This window comes from Tiliqua scincoides, chromosome 4, assembly GCF_035046505.1.
Source record: "Tiliqua scincoides isolate rTilSci1 chromosome 4, rTilSci1.hap2, whole genome shotgun sequence".
Lineage (NCBI taxonomy): Eukaryota > Metazoa > Chordata > Lepidosauria > Squamata > Scincidae > Tiliqua > Tiliqua scincoides.
Window position 1 is genome coordinate 65,025,889 of NC_089824.1, and position 19,916 is coordinate 65,045,804.

The 19,916-nt window shown below is 44.3% G+C and overlaps 1 protein-coding gene across 1 annotated transcript in view; it reads left to right on the top strand.

Annotated features, from left to right (window-relative positions):
- The window catches only part of CCDC102B (coiled-coil domain containing 102B), a 29,113-nt gene extending 17,587 nt beyond the window's left edge, over positions 1 to 11,526 (top strand). Inside the window, exon 5 of the mRNA XM_066624439.1 lies at positions 11,311 to 11,526. Within this exon, the coding sequence (XP_066480536.1) occupies positions 11,311 to 11,526 (216 nt within the window). The remainder of the gene's footprint in view (positions 1 to 11,310) is intronic.
- The last annotated feature ends 8,390 nt before the right edge of the window (positions 11,527 to 19,916 follow it).

A 19,916-nucleotide genomic window follows, 5' to 3' on the forward strand; every position in this document is an offset into this window, starting at 1 on the left:
ACACTCAGAAGATAAATATGCTTGCCTTTTTATGTCAGATCTTAACATGGCAAAGCTGCTGCTTGTGTGAGTATTTGACTAAAATTCATATTTGAATCATTTGAATTCTTTTTTTTTTAATCCAACCGAGATTAAATTTTATACGGCATCAGCACTGTAGAAAGATGAATTACCCATCGCTTGAAATTTGAGGAAATAAATGTTATATGTTGTACTGCAAATATGTGTAACAGACTCCTTACAGTTGTGTATTTGTTTTTTCACAAGGAAAATGAGCCTGTCGTCTTAAGCAGAGAATAGTGGAAGAGGAGAAAAAAGGAAGAATTGGTTAACAACGTAACCCTCCAGTTGTTTTCCTACTCACAACCCCCCACCACAAAGCGCTTATTCACCTGTGCTAGGAAACAGAGGGTAGCTTTACTTAGGAAGCTTAGGAATGAAATTCAGAATAGACAGAAGTATTACTGTCCAATCCTACCTAACTGCCAGTGCAGTGAGGCGATGGAGGTAGCACAGCCTCTGCTATAACCCGCAGGTGAGATTTGGCTGTTGGAGATCTCTTCAGAGCAAGGGGCATATGTCCCCTTGTCCCAGGGTAAGCCCTAGCTCCTGTGGGTCAACTTGAATCTGCACCAACTGTATAGCTGGCGCAACTCCAAGTTGATCTGTCAGGTGGATCAGGCCTGCAAAAGTAGTTTGGATTTGGCATGCACTGTTGCTGCTGAACCCGCCTCCTCCCAGGCCTGGTCAGCCCACCCCATCCCATTCCCATGCAGTTGACCCACTGCCTCATTTCACCCCCCGAGTCAGGCTTACCTGCTCCAGCGAGCCATCCGTGGTCTGCCTGCATGTGCGGGAAGGCTCTGGTCTTCCTGCTGGAGTTCCAGAAGCTTGTGCTTGTGTCCAGTGATTCACAGCTGCTTTCCAGCAGCTAGTGTTGGAAGTATGTACATTTCACTGGTTCGGCAACCTGAGAAGATCAGGCTGTTACTTTACCTGCTTGTGATGTACTTGTACTTATCTCGTGTGCTCCCTGGGTCATTTGGTGGGCTGCTCTGAGATACAGGAAGCTGAACTAGATGGGTCTATGGCCTGATCCAGTGGGGCTGTTCTTATGTTGTATCTTTTCCTCCATAGGTGAGAACACAGTGGTGTAAGGTTGAATTTAACCACTTAGGACACAATGGTCCAAATCCTAACCCACTTTCCAGCACTGGCAGAGCTGTGCCAATGGAATGTCTGCTGCACCCTGCAGTTGGGGGTCAATTACAGAGGTCTCCTCAAAGTAAGGGAATGTTTGTTTCCTTACCTAGGAGCTGCATTGCTCTTACATCGGTGCTGGGTTAGGATTGCGCCCAATATCTCATTACACTAGTTCTTATATGAACAGATATTGCAAAAGTATCTGAATCTACACCTGTTTATAGGGAAGAACTGAAAGGAAAAGTTTTTACTAGTTATATCTAAGGAGAATAAGAAAAAAAAATCCTCCATTTTTCCAGCAGGCTGTTAACAAGGAACTGCTGTTGCATTGGCGTAACATGATATTTTATGACCAGCAGTACCACACAATAGGATGTTTACTCCTTTTAAGTAACAATAATTTTACAAGAAATACTCAAAAGCAATTTAAAACACTAAAGGCTAAGTATCAGCAAATACATTGTGGCACATCAAAAAACTTGTCATGGCCACAGATCATCATTTACTGTTTACTGAAAATTGTTTTATGGCTATGTGCTTTGTATAATCAATGTACAAGGGGAAAAAAAGCCATTCATTTTCCTCCTCTCTCTGCCATTATTTAGCTTTTCAAACTCCAGAAGAGAAAGATTTGAAACACAAAACCAACTTTTTCAGAATTTATGCCTGTTTTCTTTTCTTCTGTTTGTCTCCTATTGATCTTTGAGATGAGAAATTCTTTTTCATAAATTGTTTGCCTTTCAGTTCAGCAAGAACATAAAGATCAGTTCTTCATTTGTTAACCTTTTGGTATTTTTTTTAAGTCTTTTTGGTGTTTTTTTTTTTTTCCTACCAGAAAGCATGGTAGAACTGGGCTCCAAAGATTGTTCCAGCTATTGCCACCCTCTTCTGCCCTGTTTTCCCCCTTCCCCACCCTGTTCTGCCCACCCATGTTGCTATCCTGCTCTGCTATGTTCCCCCCCCCCCATTGGAAGGGGCCCAAAAGAAACTTTGTAAACCCTGATAAAATTCCTCTGCTAAAAACCCCTGATAAAAAGGTGCTGAGCCAGAAAAATGGTGAGTAGGAGGAACAGAGCCTGGCACATCAACGTGTAAGGAGAGAAGCATTTTGCATCAAGAGGCATCAGGAGGATTTGGGTTGATACTCTCTGCATAAAACCACCAGGACAGCTTGTCCAGTGGTTTGGGGGTGAAGTGTCATCAGTGCATAGATAGCAGTCAACTGTTTTTCCTCTCCCTGTATCTAATCCCAAGGAAAGAGTGGAAACTCGGAAACAGTATTTGGGGACACTACTGAGATGGATTGATAAAAGCAAACAAATGGATGCTGACACCTAATCAGAAATTCATTTTCCTGGTTTCACAGATAGTAACTTGACATTTCACCCTAAACTCTGGAGAACAGTGTTTCTCAAACTGTGGGTGGGGACCCTCTAGGTGGATCGCAAGCCAATTTCAGGTGGGTCCCCATTCATTTCAATATTTTATTTTTAATATACAGGTGCAACCTTGTTATACATGGATTTTTTATACACAAATTTGACTCAACAAGAATGGCCACTGCAAATAAGAAGGAATGTGCTGATCCTGGAGAAGGGGAAAAATGCACCCCTTTAAAATGCTTTTCTTACTGTTGTAAAGATTTTTATCTCAACATGGTGAGAAAGGCCCTTTAAGTTAGAGGAAAACAGTCCTTTACAATAGTTAGAGGGCAACCAGCTGACCATCAATCATTCTCTCTCCAAGCAACCCCCTCCCTTCCCCTACATGTGAAAGAAAGATAATCCTTTCTAAGGGCCTGGAGAGAGACTGATTGTTGGATTGTCGTCTTAATGACTCTATCTTAACATCACAAAGGTCAGCAAGGCTGTTTTTAGGACAAAGGGCAAAAGGCTTTGTTTTTTAAATTGATTTGCTACAGTGTGATTTTTGCCATCCACATGAGTTCTGGGAATGGAACTCTTGAGAATAATGAGACTCAACCTGTATTAGACTTGATGCTTCCATGGTATGTAACTGCATTTGGGGAAATGTGACAGAGATCTGGACTTATACCAGGCTACAATGTCTAAGCTTTTAACAATGATAGTCAATGGAACTTACTCCTGGGTAAGCGTGGGTAGGATTGCAGGCTAGGATTGTTAAAAATTTTTCCTGCTTGATGACATCACTTCCGGTCATGACATCACTTCCAGTGCGTCCTGGGAGATTCCTATTCTAAAAAGTGGGTCCTGGTGCTAAACGTTTGAGAAGCACTGCTGTAGAGCATTATCAAGGGAATAAAGAAATATACAGCTAAGCTGACATCTGGAAATCCTGAAACCCACTAAGGGCACAATCCTATCCTGTGCTGGAACAGGCAAGTGCAGGACAGGGGCCAGAATAGGCTCTACCAGAGACAAAGGGAAACTTTTCCCTTTAAGCAAGGGTAAGGTGCCCTGGTCCCTATGGGTCTCCTTGAACTTGCGCCACCTCCTGAGGTGGTACAAGTCTGAGGGGAGCGGAGTGGCTTGAAGCCGCTCTGAACTCCGCAGGAACGGGCCCACCACCCACCCTCTCCCAGCCCAGGAATGCCTCCCTCCCGCCTCCTCCCCACCCACCCCAAAGCCTTGCATTGGCCCAGCCTTGGCTCTCTCCCTCTGTCAGAATGGAGGCTTCTGCCAGCTGGCTGGCAGACTCTGTACGCTGGCCTTGCCTACTCTTGAGGAGGCTCAAACGTGCCTTACGGCACAAGGAACTCACAAACTTGCCTTACGGCGCAAGGAACTTGCACTGGCCCATGTTCACTCAGGTTTGTGCTGCACGAGGAAGAATATGATGTTCTACTGCATAAAACAAAAAAACTAAGGGGAACATCACTGCCAAACATCAAAGGAACCTTAAGCATTGGCAATTGCAACCTGCTTCCTGCAGAGCCTACTCCCATCTGCAAGGTTGCAATTGTCTATGCTTAGAGTTGGGCTGCCTGTCACATTTTTTCATGCACTGATCAAACCCAGTCGTCTACGTGGGCCTGCCTTTGAAAATGAACTGGAAACTTAAATTTGTGCAAGTTATTGGGGGACACATACAAGCAGTTGAATTTCGAATCAACCACACTAGTTTCCAGTTTGTTTCAGTTCCAAGATTTGGACTTGGTCTTTAAAGTCCTAGCTGATCTGGGATACATGAAAGATCACTTACTCAGATACTGAACTACCCAATCTTTGAGATTTATTTATTTATTTAAACAATTTTTACCCCACTTCCCTCCCTCCCCCACCATGGGGCACCCAAGATAGCTTACAATAAAATCATTCCCCTTACATTATAATCAGAATAGAATATATAATATAATACATTATCATCAGAATAAAACAATAGCAGTACAAAAAATAGCAAACAATTGCCCCTAAATACAAAGCAGCACAGATAAAAACAGCAATCAAAGACAAATAAGAATATAAATCCATCTGCAGGGTGCAGACAGCTGACTTCATTTGGGAGTGCCAAAGATGCTGCTGGACAGCAGCTATCTGGAACCCAGTTACAGCACAATCTCATGCATCTCATCTGGCAACCGTGTTAAATCTAGTTTTAATGCCATTCCTTTAGCAAAGTAGCTTGTGATTCTGCTGAGATTTACCCCCTCCCCCCCAAAAAAGTATGGTAATAATATTACCTGTAAACAGCAAGATATGTTTGGGGCAGCCAAGCATGTTAGATAGGGCAGGGCGGACTGCCTCCTAAAGACTCACTCATGAGCACGCTCCTAGCAGAGAACTATTCAGTATTAAGTAGTGGTTTCATTTTTGAACGGCGTCCAATAGGAAATGATTTGCATCTGTCAGAAACATATACAGTATAAGGACTCCTTTTCAAGATGTGAGATGAGTTCACTTTGTGTCTGGATAACATCTAACAAGCTATAATGCTATGAAATAAAATTTCTTTTTCTAAATTAGATACATCCTTCTAAATTACTGTACCTTCTTATCCTGGTCTTGATTATTTTTAAATATTTTCCATGAAGATTCAACTGGCTAGCTTGTACAGACATATGAATGGAACACACACAGTTTCATAGTTGTCATACCATATAATTTTATCAAAGTATTAGTTCTTCCTTCTGCCAAACTGAAAATAGCATCAGTCACATTAAATGGCTCTCCTGCTTATGACTCACTTCGTTTTCCCATTTCTTGGGGCCTCATGCTTGCTTGCTTCCTTTTCTTAACTTTTCAGAGCATTTGACAACCGCCTGTTATCTGATTTCAGCTTCAAAGATCAATTCATCGGGATCACCGGCTTTTTCTGTGATTCTGGAGACCAATTTGTTGCACCCTTGACTTCACCTTCTCCCATCTGCCCTCAAAAGATAGGAATTTACTCAGCTCCAACAATTCTTTATTGACTTTTTGTTGATTATTTGCTGTTGTCAGAAAGGCACTGATTAACATTCGGAAGCCTGCCAGGTTTGCCAAGATTAAAGGACGTGGCATGTTCTTATTCAAATTCCTTGAGTTCATTCTTATCCCATGACTAATTACCGCTAAACCAGAAAATAATTTACTGTACTTTGCTTCCATACCTCAATTTTCCTTGAGCAAAATAGTAAAATCTTAATTATTAGGGCAATTATAACAATTGCCCTACAAAGCATTTAGTACTGGTCCTGAAGGATTTCTATTATAACGCAGTGAGTTCTCTTTATATGCAAATTCACTATCCATGAATTCTCTTATCTGCGAGGGGCAGAATTGCCACCTACCTCTCCTGCCTACCTCCATGGCTAATGTGACTGTTCAGTGAATACTGAGCGGGTGCCACATCAAATGAGCAATGGTATTGGCTCATGGAGAATCATCTGACACATATGTGTCTGCTTCCAGACTTGCCCCACCATCTTGGATACTATCTCAGGGACTCCACTGAACCTTCACAACCCTGGCGGTGATCAGAGTCCGATAATGAGAGGTCTCTGGAAGGTCACCTGAGTGCTGCTCTGGGGCTGGGGCAAGTCTAGGGAAGGAACCAAGTGATGGGTGGAGGAGGAGGACAGGTAAGGCGATCCCCTCCCCACTGCTGAACTCCTGAGGCCTCATTGTTGGACTGGCAACTTTCAGTGAGTTGAGGGATAGCCAGTACAGAGAAATCGCCATCACCATAAACTTCAGTGCATCCAGGGTTATCCAGCACAGGGAAGGAAGCATCAGAAGTTGGAGATGTTGATGAGCCCTCACTATCACCCACCCCATAGACTTCAAGTTAAGATTTAGGTTCACAAAATTCACAGAGTGTATGGTGAAAAAGGTTCCCTGGAACCTCACCCCTTTCTCCCATAGTAGGGTCAACGATTCAGTATCTGCTAATTGGATATCCACTAGGTTTTTCAGGAACCTAATCCTAGAGCAGTGATTTTCATGAATGGTCCACAGGTGCACCTAGGAAGTTTGGGGGAGGGTAATGTATTAGTAAGGACATGGAGAGATGTGAGCCTCTGGCTGGCAGTGCAGTAGGCCTTCTCAAAAAACTGATGGTGTGCCTTGACAATTTTAGCATCTTGTTAGTGTGCTGTGAGATGAAAAATGTTGAAAATTGCTGCCCTAGAGCAGTGGTTCCCAGTGTGGGGTACATGTACCCCAGGGGTACCTGCCAGGACCTTTAGGCATACTTGAAAAAGAATTGAATAATGGCAGGAAAAGGCATGTCTGTATTAGAATACCTTGTGGGGCTAGGTTACGTCCATCTGCGCCCACTGCGGATTAGATCCTAGGGGCGGGTCAAGTGGGAGAAGGTTCCAACGCCTCTGGCACTTACCCCACCCAGGAAGAAGTCTCACAGGCCTCAGTATGGGGCAACACCACTGTTTTATTCTGGTCAAGTTCTTTACATTCATTAGGCCCTGCTACATCACAGGGTCTTGCATACATCAGTCATCAGCAGGATCCCCTCCGGTTCTGGAGCCTAAAGGTGCTGTTTCCCCCCTGCTGGAGCTTGGCAAGAAGACTCTGGACCCAGGTTGCCCCCAGGGAGGGTTGCCAGTGGCCCAGCAACCCCCTTCTCCCTGTGGGAAGTATATCAGCAAGGTAGTTCAGCTAGATGGGTTCTGCCCTGGCATCAGAGGGCACCCTCTCCTAGAGGTTGTAGGGGGCTGCTGGATCTAGCCTCTGAAGACTGCCCCATAGGAGGTTGGCCCTCCTCAGGTCCTCCTCAACCCTGAAGGACTCCTTGCCCCGTCTCTCCAACTCCCAGACCCAGATTCCCGAGATCTCTGCCTTGCATTGTGTTCCCTCCCCTCCCATCGGCTGTCTGGCTCCTTATGAGCCTGCCAGCAAGCCCGCCAGGCTCTGCCCCATCCTGCTCTGCCCCCTGCCTGAGTTCTTGCAGGATCTTGACCCTGGAGGAGGCTGCAGACAAGCCATAGAGGTACTCTGGCTGTGTCTGCAGGCTGCTTCTGCAGCCATGACCACGGCCTCGTCCTGCACTGTCCTGCGCCCTTCCTCTCAGGTAAGTGGGGGATGGGAGGGGGCTCCCAGGTGACAGGCTAATATGAGGGGTACAATTTATAGAAATTTGGCTGCCAAGGAGTATGCAAGTGAAAAAAATGTTGGGGACCACTGCCCTAGAAGAGAATGAGAACTGACTGTATTTGACATAGTGGCTATGCTAGACCTATGGAATAAAAGATACAATATATGTATTAAAAGCAGGGAAGTATTGGCAACCTTCAGTCTCGAAAGACTATGGTATCGCGCTCTGAAAGGTGGTTCTGGCACAGCGTCTAGTGTGGCTGAAAAGGCCAATCCGGGAGTGACAATCCCTTCCACACCGGGAGCAAGTGCAGTCTGTCCCTGGTCTGTCTCCCTGGCTATGGGCCTTCCTTCTTTGCCTCTTAGCCTCAGACTGTTGGCAAAGTGTCTCTTCAAACTGGGAAAGGCCATGCTGCACAGCCTGCCTCCAAGCGGGCCGCTCAGAGGCCAGGGTTTCCCACTTGTTGAGGTCCATCCCTAAGGCCTTCAGATCCCTCTTGCAGATGTCCTTGTATCGCAGCTGTGGTCTACCTGTAGGGCGCTTTCCTTGCACGAGTTCTCCATAGAGGAGATCCTTTGGGATCCGGCCATCATCCATTCTCACGACATGACCAAGCCAACGCAGGCGTCTCTGTTTCAGCAGTGAATACATGCTAGGGATTCCAGCACGTTCCAGGACTGTGTTGTTTGGAACTTTGTCCTGCCAGGTGATGCCGAGGATGCGTCGGAGGCAGCGCATGTGGAAAGCGCTCAGTTTCCTCTCCTGTTGTGGGCGAAGAGTCCATGACTCGCTGCAGTACAGAAGTGTACTCAGGACGCAAGCTCTGTAGACCTGGATCTTGGTATGTTCCGTCAGCTTCTTGTTGGACCAGACTCTCTTTGTGAGTCTGGAAAACGTGGTAGCTGCTTTACCGATGCGCCTGTTTAGCTCGGCATCGAGAGAATGAGTGTCGGAGATCGTTGAGCCAAGGTACACAAAGTCATGGACAACCTCCAGTTCATGCTCAGAGATTGTAATGCAGGGAGGTGAGTCCACATCCTGAACCATGACCTGTGTTTTCTTCAGGCTGATTGTCAGGGAAGAGGACAAACATATTTGAATTTCTTCAAGCTGATATGGAACATGCACACCTATGCCTTCTGAATGTGATAAAACTGTGAGGGAATGGTAAAACATGGATCTCTTTCCTAGGCATGGACAGGTCTCTGTATATGGAGCATGTATACGTAGCTGAAAACTCTGGGAATAGTTCTGTGTGTTGTATAACTCTTCTATGATACCGTAAGGTTGTAATCCTATACACCAGTGGTATTCAAATTGGGGCATTGCGACGCCCCAGCCTGAGGGTCCTGGTCCCTTTCCTCTTAAGGGGCGGGGGCAGCCAGGAGGCAGCGGCGCAGTCCCCAGGATCGTGTCGCTCAGGGCTGCTGCAAGGGCTTGGTGCACTTGCCCAAGCCCCCTGCAGCCCCCAGGGGTGCGGGGAGCCCTGCGCGACCTTCGGCAGGGCTCCCTGGGTCAGGGAAGGTGACAGCGGAGCAATCGCGCCCCCCTCTGCTAAACTAGAAGTGGTGCACAGTTGCTCCACATTCCCTTTTGACCGGGCTGCAGGGATCCTGGGGATCGCGCCACTGCTTCCCCCCTGCCCCTGCAAAGACTTACTGCGGGATTCAAACTCCCTGCAAGTTTGAAAACCACAGCTATACACACTCACCTGGAAGTAAATCCAGTTAAGCTCAATGAGTCTTATTTCTGAGTAGATATGCCTAGGATTATTCAATTAATGTCTGAATCCCTCCATCTAAAAATACAGTAGTGACACTAAAAGTATTTAATTAATGAAAAGTTTGAGTACTTTTCTCAAGGAAGAGTTGTTGGTTTCTTTCTGTCACGCCCTGGTCTGCTGGAGGCGAGCACCCCCAGCTGGTGGGGTACTCAAACCCCTGTAGGTCTTGGCAGGTTCAGGGTGGGGTCACCCTTGTGGTTCCCCTCCTGGGGCTGGTCAAGCAGAGTAGGTCCTCAGACTGCCACTGGGAGAGGGGGTTCACATCACCCTGCTCCTGTGTGTTGGAGTAGAGCTTCCAGCTCTCAGGTGGTGTCTCCTTTCTGCCAGCATCACTGGCGTAGCTAGAGCGGGGCAGTGCACTAAGTTTTGCAGGAAGCCTCCCTGCAGCATGCAAGCACCTCCTCCCCTTTGGAGAGGGGGGATGGAGGCAAATGGCTCTAAGGGGAGGCTCCCTGTAGAACTTAGTGCACCACCACCCCTAGCTATGCTAGTGGCTAGCACACCTCTCTCCCCTTGTCATCACAGGCACTCTTGAGGAAGCCTGGATGCCCCACCCTACTCCACCCCTTCCTCCCTGTCAGGCTCAAGAGGGGGCAGGGCCTTCAGCCCATCCTTCTATTCCCTTGTAACTCTACAGGCATTATGTCTGCTGCTAGTCTCTTCCTGGGGCCCCAGCCCTGTCTGAGAGCTTGCCAAGTCACCTCTTGGACCAACCTACTGCACCCTCTCCTTCCCTGGGACCATCTGGAGTGGTAAGGTGGGGGTTGGGGGCCTGTGGCTTGGCCCTACCCTAACACTTCCTTTTTTTTAAAGCTTATAATCCTAACATAGCTGCAATGCTAGGCCTATATGGCATGAATGTGTGACATGTTCTTGGATCAATTTGCCTGTATGTGAAGGACCACCTATTTCCACATGAACCTGCTCAAATGCTAAGCTCATCTCCGAAGACCTTTCTCCGGGCACTCGTCCCTTCTGAGATTAGGCAGGTGGTACCAGAGCAAAGAGTTTTCTTAGCTGTGGTCCCCTGTATGTGGAATGCAATTCCAGATGGTCTTGGCTGGCACAAATCTTATTCTGGTGTCCGACAAAGGGTGCAATCCTAACCAACTTTCCAGCACTGGCATAGCTGTGGCAGTGGGCCATGTGCTGCATCCTGCAGTTGGGGGGGGGCACTCACGGAGGCCTCCTCAAGGTCAGGCAATGTTTGTTCCCTTATCTCAGAGCTGCATTGCCCTTATGTCAGTGCTGGAAAGTTGGGTTAGGTTTGCGGCCAAAGATAATTAAAAAACAATCCAGACTCTTGAAAATGACCCAGTTCAAATAATATAACAAGCACTTGCTGAATTGTGAATTAACTCATGGGTCCGCCTCCCCACTAGCCTTCATTGTCCCCTCATGCACTTGACTGAATCAAATGCTTCTTGGTTTTTAAAACCAAAGTTTTTCATTATGTTTGAAATTGGGAAGCTTTAGCTGAAGCAATATCTTATATCCAATATCTTAGAATTTGAATCAGGCTCAAACTTTTAAATGCTTGTTGGAAATGCTTAAACCACAGTTGCCCAGTTCAGACATCACAGGAAACTGTGGTTTAAGCAATAAGGAAGTATTGAATTTAAGGAAGGGAAGGAAGGCATATGGATCCTTGTCAGATCAATCATATGAATCACTTGAACTGGAGTGTGCTGTTTAAATTTTTTAAATTTTTTTTTTTATATTGTTCTGCTGAACTCTTTTTGTTTGTATATTTGTTTTTAAGGACTAGCATTTGTTGTAACAGATTTTTTTTTGCCCTTTTGCATTTGCAGATGGAGAGACTACAGTCTGAAAATGTTTCAGAGTGGAAAAGAAGAAAAATCCTTGAAACAGAAAAACAAGAACTGGAAAGAGAGAACAGAAGGCTGAAGACCCAGGTGAAAGACCTTCAAGATCTTCTTGGCAAAGAAAGTAAACAGTCTGCAATTCATTTGTGTGGAGATCTCAAAGCAAAACAAAGTGAGCAGCTGGAGAAAAATAAGGTTTGAAAGTTACTAGCTTAGCAACAATATTTTCGGCAAAATAAAAAAAAAATTAATTCAAATTTATAAAAGCTTTAGTATATATGAATTATAATACTGATTCACACAAGAATATTATAAGCACTATGAAGAAATATTATCATATTATAACGCTGTCAATAGAAGCATATTTTTCAGCTTTTTAAACTGATACTTGCCTCTCATGCAAAAATAAATGAGAGAACCTTATTTTGCCCAAACTGTTACTTGGGCTGATGGTCAGCAAATTAGAATTTCATAGGATGTATCCATATGGGTAATTTTGTATATGATTTGTTCTTGATATATATGTGATATCTGGCCAGAATCCATATCTGGTGATACGATAAATGTTCTTCCATTTTTGTCTTGTTTTGTTTTTTGGCAAGGAGGAGGAGTGTAGCAGAGAAGCCTCTATCTCATTAAAGACGTACTTATTCTGATTATTTTGCTGGTCCTTTTTTCCCATTGTATGATACCAGAGAGCCTCCGGAACCCTCTTCCAAGTTGTATCGGGTAACAGTACCCACACTGTTAGCCTCTTTCGAACTCAGAATGTTATGCATAATCCTCCAAGTGCTACGTCTGGTAAAGCTGGAAATTACCTTGAAAACTGGAAGTGGCTTCTGGAGGCTTCTGCAGGCTTTTCTGAAGCCTGCAGAGGCCAATAGAGTAGGTCAGTGGCTCTGAGCAACCCAGAAGATGGCACTGGAGGCTCCCTGGTAAATCATTCGCACTTTCCCCTTCTGGAATAGTTTCAATTTGGAGCCAAACAGTGCCATAAGTGGGAAGGAGGGCCCCATTTGTGACCCATGGGCTTGCGACCCTTTGGTTGGGTCATGTCCCACACCTTGGGAAGCCCTGGCCTAGACGTAATTGCAGACAAATTTGTTATCACTGTCAAATAGATTTGTTCATTGTTTCCCTGTACTATAAAGAGATTTTAGGATATATGCTACACACAAGAAAAATGTCTAACATTGTACTGCATTTAAGGCTTTATTTTCAGGCATAACTAATCTAGACAAATCCAAATCCTCTCCCTTAGCATTTTAAGCTATGCAGCAGCGCTGATGGAGTGTGTGCTGCATGCTGTGGTAGGGGGCAACCAGATAACCTGGGACAGGTAAATAAAAAAAAATATTTTTTACTTACCTTTCCATAAGCTGTCAGGCTTTATTGGTCGGTCAGTCTCCTTGGACTTATGTCAGCTATTTTGCTGGCTTAACTCTGAGAAGAGACAGGGACTGTGTCAGGCTGGGAAAACGGGGATGGGATCCTGGTGAGTACTGCTGCCACGGAGATCTACCCCCTCCTGCCCCTGAACTACCCTCTGCGCTCCCTGCCCCGATATTCCCTGAATCTCCCCTGAGCCAGCCACGGCACACCCCCTCTGGAATCTTACCTGCTCTGATGCAGGCTGAATCCGTCCAGCACTACACTTCCATGTAGTCCCTACCTGAACTGAGGCAATTGTATCCTGGGACAAGCTTTTGTCTCCCCTCCTCAAGTAAGTTGTCACTGCCTGAGCTTGTGCGTTGTCATGGAGAAGAATCATGTCTTTAGTTTACTCAAATGCAAGCTGGCTGAGCTCCCCAGTAGCAACTTTCTTGAGGAGGGGAGACAAAAACCTGTCCGGGGATACAACAATTGCTTCAATTCAGGTGGAGATTACATGGAAGTGTAGTGCTGGCATGGTATGTAACTTTTGAGCAGAATTAAATTGTTTTCCTTCATTCTAGTTTTTTTAAAAGCCAAAGGGAGGTTACTTTTTAAATAGCCCTCCTACATCTCACAGCCCAATCCTACACAGCTCTACTCAGAAGTAAGTTCCACTGTTTTCAAAGGACTTATTCCCAGGGCAGTATAGACTCACAGCTCAATCCTAACTGGTTACCCTTTCTCAGCAGTGGACCTAGTGCTTTGTGAACAGGGCAAATGCCCTGCGCAGTGAGACCACGTGCCTTTAGGACCACACGGGAAGCCTCACTGAGGGTCCCAACATGGTCAGAAACTGTGCTTCTGGTTTGTCGAAAGCACAGTTTAAGACTGAGGGGAAGCTTTAGGAGGCTTCTCTGGTTGGTCTGGAAGCCACATAAGGCTCTGATTTGCTTCAGGTGAGTGGGGGGGGGGTGGCTTCACACAGGGGAGTGGCACTGGAGCCCTTTGCCCTGGGTATGGGGCTGGGTGGGTTCTCCACTGCCCTTCCTGGCTTTTTGGCTGCCGGCAGAAGTGGTGAGTGGCCAGGTCACCACAGTGAATGTTCCCTCACCCTGAGGAGGCCTCCTGAGTCTGAAACTCCCCTCCTCCAGATTCTGCAGATGCTGCATTGGTATTGCTACATTTTGGATTAGGCTGCCCCTCTTCAGGCACCTTCCTTCTAGACCAGGGGTGTCCAAAGCTTTTGGCAGGAGGGCCACATCATCTCTCTGACACTGTTTCGGGGGGCCGAATTAATTTACATTTCAAATTTGAATAAATTTACACAAATGAATATATTAAAGATGAACTTATATGAATGAAAGTCTTGCAATAGCTCAAGGCCTATAAAAGGCCTTGCACAAAGCAAGACTGGCCTTTCCTTTGCTGCTGCTACTGCATCACAGACATGAAACAACAAGCAGTGGAGGGAGCCCTCATCCCACAGCTCACTCAAGAGGCCAAACAGTTGCCCTTACGCTGAGAACAGTTGCATCAGGCCAGTGTGGGCTCCAACAAATCTCTGGAGGGCCAGAGACTCATTGGAGACTAGGGGCTCCCTGAGGGCAGCATAGAAAGGCCTTGAGGGCCGCAAGTGGCCCCAGGGCCGGGGTTTGGGCACCCCTGTTCTAGACTGAGCAGTCTCAAATGCTACAGCATTTCCCTGTAAGGGAGGTACCCCAGCTAACTAATCAATTTGATTACTCTCTTCAGCAATTTTTCAAGTTTCACTCTGTCCTTCTTGAGATGTAATGACCAGAACTGGACACATCACTCCAGATGTGGCCTTATCATTGGTATAATAATATTGTACAGTAGCATAATAATGGAGTTTTATTCTCAAACCATTTTTAAATTATCCCAAGTATGGAATTGGCCTTCTTCACAGTGGCCACACACTGGGTTCACACTTTCATTGAGGTGTCCACCACCACCCCAAGATCCGTCAGAGGCAGCTCAGAACTGTATTTGAAATTTTGATTTCCTGCCCCAATGCGCAGTATTATTCAATATGCATAATCTGATTTTTAATTTCACTGTGAAGTAACCGTGTCCTAGGTAAGATCCTATACTGTTGTATGGATGGTTCTGACCATAGAATATAATTATCCTTGATTACATTGATGAGACATTTGAATTGATATTTACAAGCACAAGCAGCAGTCACACAATGAGACAATATTAATAAATATGTGATGATGTATGTGTCATATTGATGTCCAAATTAAGAACATGCATCTCCATAAACTTCTGTATTAGCAATCAAAGAACACCAATCAAGCGTGTGTCTTTTATATGTTTAGAATTTCATTTTGGAATGGTTTCTTGAATAGCCTAAGCTAGGATCACTTCTTATAGGGAAAAAAGTGACAAGATGAAAAATGTATCCAGAGGTAGCATGAGGATAAGATAATTTATCTTCATTGGATGCATTGCCAGTGCTTAATTTGCAAAATGCAAGGTGTCACTGCTCAAGAGAACCAGATGCTAGCAAAGGAACTTGGGCTAACTGTCAATACATAAGGGTAGTAGGCAGCCTAAGGTACTTTTCTGTCTGGCCAGATGCAAAGAGTGGCATGCATACTCACATGACCCAACAATGTCCTTTGTATGGGAGATCCTGGATGGAGAAGATTAGGAATGGAGAGAATACAAGGCATCAACATTTTTGTATATTCTTTTGAGTAAACGTATGTTTGAGTCTCAGATTCTCAGATTGACCCCACTGAATGCTTTTGTATACTCTTGCAGAAATTTATGTTTGTGAAATGCATCCATTTTGAGAAGAATTCCCTTCAATTTCTTTGCAGTTACACAGTTACATATAGCAGGGGTCATTATAGTTAAACTTTTGTGGATGCCTGCACTGAAACCAGCACAAAGATAGAGGTCTTCCTTCCTACCTGTGGTCATTTTAGCATTTCTAAAGATAGATGGTTGCTTGCCAGTTTCTTCCCCAGTAATAGCATGTCTCCACCCTACCTTCTTTTGTTAATAATGATAACAACATATGCTGATTTTGTACAAGACAAGCCTGCCTGACTTGGAGTTTTTCACACACCGAGATTGCAAGTCAATGCAATCTATATCTCAGAGACTGTTAGTGCTCTCCCTGCCTCTGTTTCCTTCCTCTCGTCCTTTCCACCGCTCCAGGAGTCTTGAATGACCTCTGGTGTTCTCCAGATTATCAGCAGCAGATATGCCTCTGCTCCCAAAACGCAGTAGGTGAACATTGAACAAATTCATCCCAAGTGAACTTCTCATAGAAGAATCATAGATTTTGAAACCAGGAACTGCGAACTGGGATATATTCAGGAAGAAAACAGGATTTGGCGGATTTCACCAACAAAATTGGGTGAGAGCATAGGCAGACAATTTCATCAACCCTACCTAAGGCCAGCTTACTGGAAGGTACAACTGAAGGATGACAGAACATCCGACAGTCACATCCAAACTCTCAGCATTCCATTCATTGCATATTAAAATGAAGCAGCCAAAAGAAACCAGCTTGAGTACCTCCTATTCAAGCAACCTTTCATTCTTCTCCTCTTGCACCATCGGGTCTAGACCAGCAAGACTGATCCCCAGTGCACACAGCCGTTCCATTCATTGTTTCTTGTTCAAACAGATAGCTCACTCGCAGTGACTATCCAATGTACATTAATTACAAATTTCTGCTCAGATCTCAGCATCAGGTCATGTGCATAAAAATCACCAAGTGGCATAAAAAGAGAGGTTCAGTCCTGAGGGCTCACTTCAGGATATTACACAGTACTACTGTGAACTGACTTATTTGCATTGCTAGTTTATTTATGGGGACCAGGCTGACCAGGCTTTAGGCTAGGGAGATTACACTCTACAGATCTGCGTGGACCTGCAGTAGGGTCTGAAAAATGTGCTAGCAGGAAGCAGAAAACCAATATTCTAAGGGTCAAACTAGATGTGCACACCATGATGTGATTTTGTTCCCTGGTGTTTTTACCGGTAACGTGGAGTGGAGTGGTTTTTACCGGTAACGTGGAGTGGAGGAGGTCATGCAAAACCATCTAAAATCATAGCAGGGGGTAGGAGGCCTTTAGCTCTTAACCCCTGCCATAGTTGATAGCCCAGTTGTGCATCCCTGTGCACTATTTCTAAGTCTTTAAAAGCTGCAATTGATAGCCAGCTAAAAGTTTTTCTAAAAAAATAAAAATTTAAAAAATATAAATAGTACATGGGAGGGAATGTTATCAGGATACTAAATGCAGCAAAGGTTAAGTGCTAAAACCAGTCTTGTCACCCCATTGTGGTGTTAGACAGTTTTGCACACAACTCCACTACTGTTGGTGAAAACTCAGGAAAAAAAAAAAAAAAACAACCAATGGTTAAAATCACACATTTACCTGACTGTCTAATTTGACTCCTTATTGGCTGATACCTACTTCTAACACTTCAGTATTTCCGGGTGAGGCTTCACATTGAAAACAGCATGTTTGGGCTAAGCCCTCAAGAGTCCTGAAACATGACTTGACAAAATAAAAGATATGAAAGTGGTTCCAGTTAAAGGCTGTGGGAATACTTTGTTCTACAGATGAAGTTCTCCAATGGAAAAAAAGGTGTCTTCTTAACTCTGGTTGGAGGCAGTTGATACATCCAACAGAGATAGGCACATGAAACTGGTCAGACATTAAAGCCAATGTAGAAGCTTTATTTCTGCAGAAACTCCATGATTCCATAGGAATTCTTGTGCATATATGTGTCTATATGCATGCATATATTTAGAGAGAGAGAGTGTCACTGATCACGATGATTAATAATTCATTACTAATAACATTTTGAAGCATTGCCAGAATTTCAGTCTTGTATGTAAACGTCTATTTCTACAAAATCTCAGCAACTTACTTGCATCCAAGGTTGTTACAGTTAAGGGTCATAATGTACTAAGAGGCACAAAACATTAGGGGGATTATTCAGCCGTCTCTTCCTGTCTCTGAGAGTTTCCTAGTGTTTTCCTCAGCCACTGGTGGAAAGAAAATAGCCTGTGCAAATAGCTGTGTCTCCACAGATGACTTTGGGGAGCCAAGTGTTCACAGTTCTCTTGATCACAAGCCCCAGAGGCTTGAAGGTAGACTCAGGAGCAAGATTATATTTGAATTTGGACCAACAGTGTGTTTTTTTTCTCCATAGAGAGACTTCGGTTACATGAAACTTTTTGGCTATACTGAAAACAAAATACGAGTGTTGTTTCACAAGGTCTTTATGTTGACCCCCTTACCGTTATAGAAGAATGCATTATTGCTTTTCCATCTACAGTTCTGTGACTTGTATATATTATTTTTCCCTTCAGCTCTGCTGCCAAGTTTTTGAGACAGCTGCCTTGATTGCATGAAAGATGTGTATCAGATCAAATCTGTGTCATACTTGAAACATTAAAAAAGACTTCTGTGCTATTTCTTCAAATGCATTAGAAAAGCTTGCAAGTGACTTGGCTTGTACTATATTTTATTAGAGCTCTGAAACAAAAGAATAAAAATTTTTAATGTAACCATGCACATTTTATGTATTCCAGTTTTAAGTACATATATGACAGGTTGAAGATAGGAAATAGATCATTTAAATGAAACATATTTGCTTTTAAAAAAATTGTTAAACTTATAGCTGCAGTCATGGCTGATCATGGCTTATGTCTAAATCCACATGCTGGTTATAAGCTTTGCAATTCCAAGAACAGAAAAATAATGGAAGCCATTTTTGGATTTGAATTAAATAATTTGGAGGGGAGAAGTATCAACTAGAAACTATTGGTCTATTTCAATTTCTAGTGCTGCAAATCTTCATTGCCTAAACCTAAGTAATAAGTATATAGTTTTTTGTACCAAGTAACCGATATAGTATTTGTATTCTGTTTCAGGGGAAAGGTGTATACAATGGTAGCAATAGGTCCAGCAACTTCGATGAACATAAAGGGTATTCAGAGCTCTATATGCACATAGGACAAATAAGAGTCCATCCAGAGCCAATGGGCTGTATATATAAAGCCCCCCCTCCACACAGCTTCCCATGTATATGGGGGGGGCTGTAAGGGGGGACTTTGCTACTCACCAAATAAGAATAACAAAAGATAGAAAGGTCACCTTAAAGCAGTGTTTCTCAAACTGTGGGTCAGGACAAGCTAGGTGGGTCACAAGATGGGTCCCCATTCATTTCAATATTTTATTTTTAATATATTAGACTTGATGCTATCATGGCATGTGACTGTATTTGGGGGAAATGATACAGACCTGTACTTTTAACAAGCTACTATGTATATTCGTTTAACAATGATAGTCAATGGGACTTACCTCCTGGCTAAGCGTGGGTAGGATTGCAGCGTAGAATTGCTAAAGTTTGTCCTGCCTGATGATGTTACTTCCAGTCATGACATCACTTCCGGTGGATCCCGACAGATTCCCATTCTAAAAAGTGGGTCCTGGTGCTAAATGTGTGAGAACCGCTGCCTTAAAGGGTGAGGTATTTTGAAAAAGATAATATGTGGGCAGTATCCGTACCATATTAGCTTAGGGACACATGTATATGCAACTTAAACGGTTACCCAAGCAGGGTCTGACAGCCCAAATCCTACCCTCCTTCCTGCTATAGCATGCAGGTGCATCAAAACAGGCAGCACTGTATGCTATGGTGGGAGGGCTGTTCACCCCAACACACCTCCTGTTCTCCCCTAGTATGCACAGGAATTCCCCCTCCTTACCCAGAGAACGCCCCCCCCCCCCCAGCAACGTTCTTACTTTGGCGTGTCAGGGCAATCTGTCAGTGAGCACCAGGAGCAGCCAGGAGCGTCTGCTGCTAATTTCCGTTCTCTGCACAGCTGTGCACCTTTTGCAGCATTGCTTCTGCTTTTATGACCGGCCCAATAAGATTGGCCATAAGCGTCTTTAGGCTCATGTATTCTGAGAGGGGAAGAGGAGACTGGCTTTGCTAAAGATGAGAGGCAATGTTGGATGCAAACACAGTATTATTTATTGATCAATTGTAATCAGAAGGAGAGAAAAGTATTCATTATTTTTGGTAGATGAACTTGCTCCCCACTGTATAGTACTCTTAACCAGTGCCTTGTGTCCTCTGAATTAAGACTTGAAGCAAAAATAAAATCCAAAGGTCTTTGGAAGTCTTCATAGTTCAGTTAATAGGAATCATGCTTA